At 41.7% G+C, this 12,202-nt stretch overlaps 1 protein-coding gene across 1 annotated transcript in view; it reads left to right on the top strand.

The window, feature by feature from the left end:
* EBF2 (EBF transcription factor 2) overlaps positions 1–11,926 on the top strand; it is a 218,270-nt gene extending 206,344 nt beyond the window's left edge. Inside the window, exons 15-16 of the mRNA XM_066352054.1 lie at positions 3,786–3,953; positions 9,108–11,926. Of these exons, the coding sequence (XP_066208151.1) occupies positions 3,786–3,953; positions 9,108–9,139 (200 nt within the window). The 3' untranslated portion in view covers positions 9,140–11,926. The remainder of the gene's footprint in view (positions 1–3,785; positions 3,954–9,107) is intronic.
* The last annotated feature ends 276 nt before the right edge of the window (positions 11,927–12,202 follow it).

The following is a 12,202-nucleotide window of genomic DNA, read 5'->3' as shown; positions in this document are numbered from 1 at the left end:
TGTATGGTATAAGTTTGTGGTCTAGTATGACTTTCTTGCATGTATCTGCCCAATTTTCCCAACACCATTTGAAGATATGCACAGGTAAAGAGAATAAATTTATGACTATTCATAATCCCATCAGTCAGATATGTATCATCATTAAGAGTTTGTATGTAAAACACATTCTTCTAAACTTTTGCTTTGTATGGTTTGTAAAAAATAAAAGGGGGATTGATGTATATGTTGTCATATAATCTACTTTATTCATCTAGGCATATCTTTCTATGCTATTCAATATTCTTCTCCAACATTACTTTTAATGTTTGCATAGTGTTCTGTTTTATGGGCTTAAAATAATTTACCTTTTATGCTTCTTCTTCTTTTCCAAGTGAGAAGAGGGGAGATAGACTCCTTTATGCATCCCGACCAGGATCTACCTGGCAACTTCCGTGGGGGGTTGATTCTCTGCCTATATGGGGTCATGTTCGCTACTGAGCTATTTTTAGCACCCAAGGCAGAGGCTTCATGGAGCCATCCTCAGTGCCCAGGTTGAAGTACTTGAACCAATTGAGCCATGGCTGCGGGAGGGGAAGAGAGAGAGGGAGGGAGAGAGAGAGAGAGAGAGAGAGAGAGAGAGAGAGAAGGGGAGGGAGGGGGTGGAGAAACATATGGGTGCTTCTCCTGTGTGCCCTGACTGGGAATCAAACCCAGGACAGCCACATGCTGGGCTGACACTCTACCACTGAGCCAACCAGCCAGGGCACAATCTACCTTAATGATGGTCACTTCAGTTAGGTCTCATTTTTCTTGCAATTATAAAAATGCCCTTGGATCTGTTTTTGCACATTTATGATTAGTTCCTTGAAATTTCTAGAAATTAAATTACTAGGTTAAAAATATATGTACATTTGGAAACACAAATACTTTGGTACCTATTGCCAAAGACCCTCCAGAGAGGTTCATACTCCCCTTAGGAAAGAAAGAGTATTTATTTTTTCTTTGCCTTGTTAATTTTTTCTTAATCTCTTTATCAATTTGTTAGTTGAAAATAATGTCTCAGTACTGTTTCATTTGCATTTGATTACTCATCAGTTTGAACGTCTATCGGTCTATGAAGGTCTTTTTCATTTTCACTTTTCCTTTTGTGACTTTCCTTTTCCATTTTCTTTGCCCATTTTTCTATTGGAGTGTTTTTCTTTTTCTAATTAATTTATAAAAATATAATGGCTATTGAAGATATGAACACATCTGATAATTATCACAAATCTTTTCCCTAATTTGTCATTTGCCTTTTCTGTATGTGTTACAGATGTTTTCTGTCACGTAGCAAATCCATCTCCTGACTTTCTGTTTAGGCTTGGAGGTTAAAAGGATTATGTAAATGATATAACCCTCCTAATTTTCCCACTAGCACCTTTATAATTTTGTTTTTACAAATAACTCTTTAATCCACTCAGATTTACTTCAGTGTTAACATGAGGAAGCACTCTAAATTGAGTCTGCAAGTGGCCAGTGTAGTGTTCCTATGCATTTATTTCCTCACTAATTTGAAATGTCACCTTTATTAAATTTTAATTCTCATATATGCCTAGATCTGTTTCTGTCTATTTTTTCAAGGAGCTTTTGCCTATATTTATGCTAGTAGAACAGTGATTTCATTGATATAGATTTATTATAAGTTTTAGTATGGTAATATTTTTTTAAGAACACTTTCTGGTTCTGATACATTTATTTCTTTAAACAGATAAACAGAAATTATACTTGTTGACCTACACAAATTAAAATTCCTCTTAAGATTTCTATTATAGTTGCATTAAATTTTAAGTTAATTTGGATGTAATTTGGCATTTGACAAAAACTTTGTAAGAAATATTTGAAGTGGGCAGCGACAGCTCTGTGCTTATTCAGCTCTCAACAGTTCTTTTACGTCATTTAGTAAAGTTTCGGGTGACTCTTGCACTGAGAGGCGGTCACATTTGATCTAATTAACCCACTTTAGATCGAATCTGTTATGGGAAAAGGAATATTTTAAAAGCGAGTCATACATTGAATGGAAATGGAATTGTGTGTGCGTGCCTGTGTGTGTGTGTGACTAATTCACATGCAAGAGCCCTCCTCTGTTGGGGGGTAGGAGAGGAAGTTCTGCTATTATTGCAGACGGAGAAACAGAGGCACCTTCTGGAGCCTGCATAGATCACCGAGTACAGCAGAGGTTGGACTGTAGTCAGAGTCAGGGTCTCTCAAGACTCATCTTTGGCCCCTAATTCTGGGCCTCACAGAAAGGGAAGGGGCTTCCCTTCCTTCCTGCTTCTACATGCATTTTACTGTTGCTAAAACCAAGGCGAGAAGAGGAGATTTTGCTTGGAACAATGACTAAGATTCACTCCCAATGCTTAAGTCTGTATCCGATTCTATAATACTAATGTAGCCTGATATCTTTTCCATTTGCATCATAAGTGTTACATGAGATTCTTCCAGGACTTTATTTTTCTTTGCAGTTTTTCCCTTTTGATTCATGACTTAAGGAAAGACAGAGGTGTACTTGGATGCTTCCCTCTGCGTAGCTCTTTAAATCAGGGCTACCTAAGGATAAAATACTTTTAATGAACAGTTTGGTTTATAGTGTGGCTATAAAAACATCATATTGTAGATATGCTGTATGATTATATTACATATGCAATTGTGTGAGCATGGCCTAAAGTATATCTTTATAATGGGGGGGGGTAAAGAACTGGAGGTCTTAACAGGACATCAGAACATTTGACCTTCATTTCACCTTGTACTTGGTCTTTGAACCATAAGTCAAGTCACCCTCATGTCCTCCCTTTCAAAATTTAATTGTGTGCTTTGCCATTAGGTTCCAGTAATTCTTTTTACCAAGTCATATGATCTGAACAGTTCAGAATTCTGGAGAGGATGCTAAAATGAAACTTGACCTTCTACAATAAGCTGCTATGTCTAACAATATTACCCTTGTGAATTACCCCTTTCTTGAGCAAGTAGAACATAGAAGATAAAATTATCTTCTGGTGCGATGTAACTCGTAGTGTTTGGCTTTAAGAGATGGGGCACTTCATTGTGTAAATTGCCTTTATTTTTCTTGGAAATTACAACACTAGCTTTTGGCTTCCTTAAACTAATTTTAATGTTAATATTGGTGTTTTTTTCTTTGCATTACATCAGAAGAGGCTGACTTGCAGCTTTATTTCCCAGGCTCTGAAAGTAGAGGGAGAGGGAAGTAATCTCCTAAATGTTAATAAACTTTTACATTTAATGAGGAAGTGGCCTGTAGAGATGGCATTCTCTGAGAAGATGTTAACTCTGTACTTCAAAACTCTGGGGCCCTGAGAATTGCTAGGGAAGCACACAGTTCCCAGACAGGTCTTCTATTTAGGGTGAAAAAGAAGTTTTTGTTCTTGAGTATATTTGATCATTTTTCAGAGGTTGGTCATGATCTCCTCTGGTTGAGCTTCTGCTCGTGAATTCGCCCTATCCTTGTATCACATGCTGCAGATGGCTTCCTGGCTCTCCAGGCAGGAGGGCACTCTCGCGGCGGCTGCTTAGCACTGTGTGCTTTCCTCCCATGAAATCATCACCCTCTTCATTGTTTTCCTTGTCTATGGCTCCCACTGGGCAGGGCAGGGACGTTGTCACATTCAATGTTTTTAAATCCCTGGAATCTGGAACAATGGCTGGAACAGATGAGTCATTTCACAATAAACTGTGCACAGGTTATATGTACTGCAGAGAGAACTTAACTTCTCGCTCTGTCTCTGAAAGAGGATTGTGCATTTGCTTTCCAGTCATGTCATCCAGTCCCACTGTTGGATCTTCCAGCACGTCTTCCATCCTCCCATTTTCCTCTTCGGTCTTTCCTGCTGTCAAACAGAAGAGTGCCTTTGCCCCTGTCATCAGGCCCCAAGGCTCCCCTTCGCCTGCCTGCTCCAGCGGCAACGGAAATGGATTCAGAGGTAAGCAAAGTGCATGCAGGTGCCAAAGGGCCAGCAGAGTAGAAGCAGACAGCCCGGGGTCATTCTACATCTCTAGCCACGTCACTCGCAGAGCAGTGCTTGGGTGTTTTCATCCTGGTACCCGAATGGCTTGTACAACTGGTCTTGTAGTCCATCCAAGAGCAAGATGGGAGAAACCAGAAGTTGGACAACTGCAGAATCATAGAATCAACTGTGGTAGAACCGCACATACCCTCCAGGGGTGTCTGGACTCTCCAGATTTTTGCTTTCCGCAAGGCTCTGTCACTGTTTCTCAGAAAGTGCCTGGTCACCACATTAGATGCCATACGGTGATGACTGTTCACTAATCAGCATGCCCTCTGCAGTGCAAGTGCAGTCCTGTGGTGCACACACACCGGCCCTGTCAGGAGCACCAGCAAGTTCTGAGCATTCCGGTTACGAGCTGGTCAAATTGATAGCAGGTGCCTGATTGGGGTGGGGTTGGGAAAAAAGGGGAAAAGACATACTGTGTCTAAGAACAAAAATTAATCACCCATCAAACCCATTTTTGAGCAATGTCCTAAAATATAACATGACATGACGTAACACAAATGTGATGAATACATGAGAATCTAATCATCTCTGTGTGAATGAGAGGCAGCTGACGGCAGAAGAACAAATTGGAAACTGCTGAGCGCCATGGATCCTGACAACCTACATTATTGTTTGGCTGTTTCTTGACATGAAAACATTCACAACCAGCAGTATTAGATAAAACCAGATGGGCAGAGGTTTGGTTAACCTTCGTGATCAAACCCCTGAGGGCAGCAGAGGCTTGGGCAAGCTGTGCTGCCCCTGGGATTGTGAGTGGGTTCCTGCTCCTTTGGGGACATGTGTGAGGGTTCATCGCTGGCTATGTTGGAGCAGAGCTCTGGGAGGTGCTTTAGGATTCTGTCCCATCTCACAATCAGAGATGACGGTGTCATCGAAGTCAAGTGACTTGACAGAGAGACTGTCAAATGAGAACTGAAAACCCAGCACTCTGAAGAGTCCCCGAAAATTTGTTTTGTTCTAACTAGACAAAGCCACTGGGTCTACATGCCACTGACATGTGAATAGTTGGAAACAGCTGTATAATTGAGGGGAAAAATAATATATATACATAAATATTTTGGTTTTTATCCAGATGTCTGATTCAGAGAGAAACAGGCCCAGTCTGTAGCTACGGGTGTCCACCTGCACATCACTCACTGGACTGGTGGTGTCCACCCCATCACGAGGGGACATACTCAGAACTGTTTCCATGGCAGTTGTATCTCCAGACCGGGACATGAAAACAATTGCTGAATACTGGCTGTCTCTCCCCTTCCCCACAATGCTCCCATGAGGGGCGATGTCTTCCCTCTCCAGCTTCTCTGATTTTAGTCAAGTCCCTTAAATCAAGTGAGGGTCACACAGGTCTCCCTGGAAAAATGGAGTGTGAGAGGCCCAAGAAAGGCTAAAGAGGACAGCAGGTACAGGAGGAAGGCAGAGGGATGCGGCCCTTCCCTCATTCCAAGCAACCTTTGCAAATATTCTCAGCTTCACTTTAAGAGGGAAAAAAAAGTAGGACTTAACTTCTTCATGCAAACCCCCCCCACACACACTCCTTGCTGACAAAGCACTGAATTGGGGCGGTAGAGCTGGTCGTCTCAGACCTACCGGGTCCGTCCTATGTAGGGAGACCTGCTGTGGCCCGGGTGACTCTCAGTCTTCGTTGAAGCCAGGACAGATTTTCACTGATCTCTCGTGTCCTAGAATCTCCACTCTGCCTACTGATGTGTGCCCAAGGCACCCTGTGGTGCTGCCCGAGCAGGGCTGAAGAGTTGGAAGGGTCAGTGTGGTCATAGTGAGGTTTTTCTGTCAGGACACCAGCAGCAAAATAGCCAGAAAACCCTCTCTAAGGTCCTCAGCCATTTGAGCTTCTGGTCACCACAGTTCAGAATGCTTAGGCTGAGAGAGTGGCTGACTGCACATTCTTTTTTGAAAATATATTTATTGAGTGTATTGGGGTTACATTGGTCAACACAATTATTTCAAGTGTACAATTGTATAATACGTCTGTCTGTTGTATTGTGTGAGCTGCACATTCTTGATCGTGTCTGTAGAAGTGATGATTGAGTTGGTGACGAGCAGGCACTGGCTCTGGGCTTTAGTTTAATCTGTTCAGAAGCACCACAAGGTCCAGAGCCTCTTTGGATCCTATACTTTCCTTCAGAATTTCCTGGTGATTTAAATCTTAGAAGCAGGAAGAGGACAGGGGAAGGAGAAGGAAAGGGAAGCACTTAAATTAGGGTTGTAGATTAAAAAAATTACAGACAACTATGGAAATAGAAAATGATATGTGAAGAAATTAAAGAATGCTGAGGAGAACCTCGAAGCACGTCAGGCATAGGAAGAACACTAGACCTGACTTGATCAGATGTGTGTTGAAGTCTTCTGGGCTGTGGGAATGTGCACAAGCATTGTCACCTGAGAGCCTCAGTTTTCTAGTCTGTCAAATGGGAAAGCCGAAAGCTGTCAACAGAGGTGGTCGTGAAGTAATGTGTGTGCAGATCAGAAAATTACAGGGTGTTTCACACAGACAGCAGAGAGAAGGCTGGAATTGACAAAGGAAACCCTGCAGAGGCCTTGACCCCCACTCTTCCTCATTTTGGACCAAGCGAATTTAGAAGCTCAAGGCCAACATGTCAGGGTGTCCATTGATGCAGACAGGGGAAACCAAGCTGACATAGAATGCACTGCCCACAGTCACTGAGCAGAGGACTCTGGGATTGCAGGAGCATTCTACCTCATTAGAGGCAGGTAGCAGGAGAGTGAGAGTGTAGGCTGAGAGTGTAGGGTGAGCTCAGGCTGCTGGACAGGTTTCTCTCTAGCTTGTAAGAGCTGGCCTAACCATCACAGAGGACATGTGAAACTGGTGCCTCTCACACTGGCAACTATTACTGAGCACGTGTAAGATATGGAATCCAGCGCTATATATGAATCATCTTGTTCAAGCCTCACAGGTGGCCCAAAGGGGAAGGTCATACCATTATGATCATTTATAGTTTAGTAGCTTGCCCAAGGCCACACAGCAAGTGACTGATGACTTGACCTCAGTCGTTTTGACTCCAAAGCCTCTGGCAGCCTGCTGTCTCTCTGGGGACAAGAATAGTGCAATTTCTCTGTCACTTTTCACCCATGCCTACTTCCCACCTGAACCAAAGGTGGATTATTGCTTTCCTGTGAAATGCCAAATGTCAAAAGAAATTGGACGAGGTGCAGTTAAGCTCCCCTACCACCTCCCACGAAAGTGATTACTTTTTCTCCAATTAACTTCTGCTTTTTGTCTGCTGGCTATGGTTTCTCCCAGCAAAGAGTCGGGGGCACCACGTAGCTGAGATCCACCCACCCCTGCCTGATGTGAGATTGGGAGGAAGGAAGGTGTGTAAAATCTGTTCTCCCGGCATGCAGTGCACCTGGTCCTTTGAGCAGCTCTGCCCTTTTTATAAGCTCTGGAGGTAACTCTCAGAGGACTCAGAATAAGGAAGGGGCTGATGAGTTAAAGTCACTAGACAAGTTCAATTTGAGAACACAAGCCAGAGTCCCCTGCCAAAGAACTACACACGCTGTGTCATTGTCCCACCCTCCGCCTCAACTCTCAGGCACTTACAGTCGATGAGTATAGAGTGTCAAGCTAATATTATGCACTAGGCACCTGATTCATTTTCCAGCTCCCTCCAGGAAAAAAAATAAAACCTCCCACACTCTTGGATAATTACCAGGGTTGCTATATCTCCAAACCATCAGGGAGTGTCCAGAATTGAACTACCTTTATTGAAAACTTACAATGATTCAATATATAGTAATACAGGCAAAAATAATTAAGGCTTTGCTAGCTGTGTAAGACCTTAATCCAGATCTCCAAAACATTCAATAAGAGTTGTATGGGCAGGGAATATACAGCTGACAGTTTTCCCTGAGAAGACTAGCTGGCAGGAAGAGAGGGGCAGGGGGAGGAGGAGAGGGAGGAGGAGCAATAGGAGGAGAAAAGGAGGAGGAGAGAAGCAGGAAAAGGAGAAGGGGGAGGAGAGGGAGAGGAGGAAAGAGGTGTGTTAGGGAAAGCAGGAGGAATTTTGTCCATTTGCTTAGAAGCTTAGTAAGCACCACTTAACAAAATGCTGTGTGCTAACTGATAAGCCCTGGATGATATACAGACAATTCAACTAAAGGGTCAAATCTTAGCTATGGCTTAAAATTTTGATGTAAGAAAACTATTCTGCCAGCTTCCAAGAATGTGAAGATTCTATGGGTTTATCACCTGAAAGCCAAGACCAGAGAAGTGCATTTCCAGTGTGACTTTTCTATACTGTGCTGTCGCTGCTGTATCCCCCATATCAAGGAGAAGCCTTGGGCCTGATGCCACTGGGACGGGCATTGTCCACTTCCTCCTGACTAGGTAGAAGAGAGCCTGGATGCTGCGCATGGACAGGGGATGAAGCATGGAGCTCGGAGTGACTCCACATTAGGAGCTGAGTGAAGCCTTCTGTTGTAGTGGGGCAGCGTTTGTTCGTGACTGAGCCTCAACAGCAGCGGTGAGCACCAGGAAGATGAACTAAATAGTTAGAGAAAAAAAGCTTGTTAACTTTCAGCTAGAAACAGGTAGAAACCTAAGATGGATAGAAAGTCTGGTTTGCTATAAATCATTCCTAGTAAGTAACTCAGTAGACTCGGCACCTGAAGCATCTTTCCTGTTCCAACAAAGTGATTTGGAATGGTAAAATCTAGAAATTATTTTAGTCAAATAATGAAAAATCTATTGCGCATAGAGTACAATTTAGTTTACATGTTTATGTCCATCACGTCATGTAGACAACCGTTAGTATAAAACAAAACAGAACTTAACTTTGACTTCCCAAGCAAAACTTCAACCAGCTTTGTTTGTATTTCAGTGATTAGTAGGGCTTCAGTCCCATCTGTTGGCTTTCTGGTAGACCAAACCTGGAGAGAATGGCTTCCCACAGCAGCTGAGGGAACCAGCTCCCTGGGCTGCACCATACTCTGTCAATCCCATCACCTGCCCCTCTCTCTGGGTTACAGCTTTTAATGTAAAAATCTCTCTAGTCTCACTCCTGTGTCTCTCTTTCTTTGCAGCCATGACAGGACTTGTCGTGCCCCCAATGTAAAGAAGAGAAAGAGCTGCTTTCTTATAGCACAAAACTACTTACTCTGATGGACCAATAATGAAGAAAGCACTATTAGCTCTTTGGGGAGAGTGGTGCCCCCAAGACGAACGTGATGAACAGACAGATTTGGGTATGCAAGGGGCTGTGTCTTACCTGGTCTCACCTTTCTCATGTAACTCTGATGGTGGCTACACAAACTGACCCTCTTGGGGACAAGGACAAAGATGTCATTGACATAGTCAGTGCTAAAAGCAGAAATGCAATTCTTTGTTATGAACATTACAAGAACCACCTTCCTATGTTTGTAAAATATTTAAAAAAAAAACAATTGGCAAACAATTCAAGCTTAATATTTTGAATACTATTTGTTTTTCTTTGTAGGAAAAGAAAAGTTGAAAGTTTCTATTTTCTATGAAGCCTTTCAGATACCAATTTAGTTTATGCAGAAAAAAAATTGAACAAAACAGGGTACCAGCATGGAAAACTTTCTTAAAACGAAACCTGAATTGAATGATGAAATGTTGTTGTATGTGTGTTTGCTTATAGTTTAATCTCTTTTTAAAAAGGGGGAAAATTTAAGATGTTTTACAATTATTTAAATAAATAAACATGTAACTTATTGTAAGTAGAGGTAGAAATTAAGACCTTTTTGGAAGAGAGGAGGTTCTCTTTCTGATGTAAAATGAAATTGATGCAAACATGTAGTAACAAGTTTTAAAGGTGTGTGATTATTACTACAGTTACTTACTAGATTCTTATCTTCTATCCTACACCTCCCTCTTTTTTTCATCACTTTATTGAGTAATGGGCAAGAACAGGTACCTGATGTAGACTCTAATAGCACAACCCAACACAGAAACAAAGGCGCAGATCCATGCACAGACACAGATACTCCAGCCCATCAATTCATCCCCATCCATCCGCTTCGTACATAACCTACACATCTCTTTTGGCATTAATTTTCTGTGAGGGTTTTTTTTTTAAACTTCTATTAACTTTCAACATTCTCCCCTGAGCAGTGCAGAGCATCCCCAGGTGTTAGTGTGCCCCCTGCTTTGCACCCCAGGGAAAGAAGGATCTCACCTGAAAGAAAAGCCAAAGCCATGTGACTCCCCCAAACTGGATACTCCCTCTGGAATTCTTGACAGAGCCACACGCTCCCTCTTCTTGGGTTCCCTGGTTCAGCACTGAGGTAGAAGCCCCATGGAACTTCAGAAACAGAGTTTGAGGAAGATGACTCTTTCTTAGACCCTTAGAATGTCAAGTCTCTTCTCTCCGTAGATTTTCCCTTTTGTAGCATTAAACTCTCTTGAAAAGAATAGGTATCCAACTAGCCACAGTTTCCAGGCAAGAATGGGATGGAGTATGGAAGAGTAATTGTTAAAATCCCTAAATCCCTCTCCTGAGGTTCAAAGAAATGGAAATACAGATTCTTGGCAGGGTCAGAGAATGGGGACATCTGTGTTCCAAGCAGCTCAGTTACCCAGGGGCTCTCTGTAGTTCAGGGAGTGGCTCTGAGGGGAGAAACGCTGCAGGATTTGCTAACAGTGGCCAAGCCTTGAGAGCCTGCATGAGCCTGGGAATGCATCCAGGCTTATCTGGGTTGTCAATAGGCTGCCATTTTTCTAGGCCAGGGCTCTCCTTGTTGACTCATTGGCATCACAATATAGTCTATACACAGACTCCAGTTGGGGGTTCTTGGTTGGGGTTCTAACATAAGAAATTAATGCAGTTCTCATGGAAAAACACCTCTAGTGCATCTGAGCCAATTTTAGATGACTGTTAATTCTGCCCTAGTGATACACAACTATCCAACCTAGTGGTCTTGTTTGCTTTTCATCTATTCTGGAATTACCCAATATGACCCAAATATTATTTCTGTGCACAGGAGAATCCAAGGGTTTGGAGACCTGGTATGCTTATAATTGCTGACAGTTTCTCATAGTCAGGGCTTCAAGTAACAAAATACAGGGAAATGCACGAGAGAACATTCCCTAGTGAAAGTCTGATGGGAGGGGGAGAGTGTGTGGAACACAAACACCGCATCCAAAAGTGAAAGCAGAACAAAGTCAAGCACATTTAGACCTGGATTTGAGCCAACCCAATATAAGGAAAATTTTTTTTAAGTAGTGTTGCTTTTAGAATCTGTGAATTTTGCTCTTGCATGAAGATGAGTGCAGTACTGTCTTCAAAATGATTGTAGAATTTGTTGGTAACTTAACACCAAAAAAATGTGTAACTAAATACCAGACATCCTTGACTATTTGGCTAGAGCCTTGGCAGCAACAGATCTATTTAATTGTACAAATGTGTGTAAGGATTATTTTTAGTGTACTAATAAATTTAAAACAAAGCTACTCTGTCCTGTTTAGTCATTGCTGTTGAATCATTCTGGTCCCAGGTTATTTTTATGCCACTTGGAAGACAAGTATTTCTATAGGTAACTACAAATTTTATCCTATCTTTGTAAGAGGAGCTGTGTAAGATTTTTCATTTAAAGGGACAATTTACTTTATTATTTATCTCATTTTTTTTTGTTATAGCATTGTATTTTTCCCAGTTTTTCTTTGCACATTTTAATATGCATGGTTTAAAACCATTATCTTCCCTACCTTTTGTACAGTAAGGTGTCATTTTCAAACTGTATAGTTTTATTTTTCTCATTTTGCTTTGTCAGTTATATACAGTATAAAGTTGCTATGCACAGAGCTTTTTGTAAAGACAGCTTTTTTGTTTACTGTTTTTAATGGTCCTACTTATGAAAAAATACCTTGTTTGTAAAATTAATATGCCTACTTCAGTTTTAAACTTTAAATTATCCTAACAAAAAATAAAATTTTTGTACTATAAAAATGGTTGGAACTTTGCCTTTTTTCTTTTTTTGAAGTGGGAAAAACTTAGTCTGGGATTTTTTCTTAAGTTTGGAGACTTTCTCATAACTGCTAGTCCCTGAACATTGGTTGAAGAAACCTTACTATAGCTATTGCTTATATGCCGAGCACTCTGAGGTTCTCACATGGAGGAGAGAGGATATGTGACTTTAGGTCATCTTCTGTATGTATT

The sequence above is a fragment of the Saccopteryx leptura genome, chromosome 1, assembly GCF_036850995.1.
Source record: "Saccopteryx leptura isolate mSacLep1 chromosome 1, mSacLep1_pri_phased_curated, whole genome shotgun sequence".
Lineage (NCBI taxonomy): Eukaryota > Metazoa > Chordata > Mammalia > Chiroptera > Emballonuridae > Saccopteryx > Saccopteryx leptura.
Note: the sequence above shows the minus strand (reverse complement) of the source record. Positions and strands in the feature narration are given on the sequence as shown.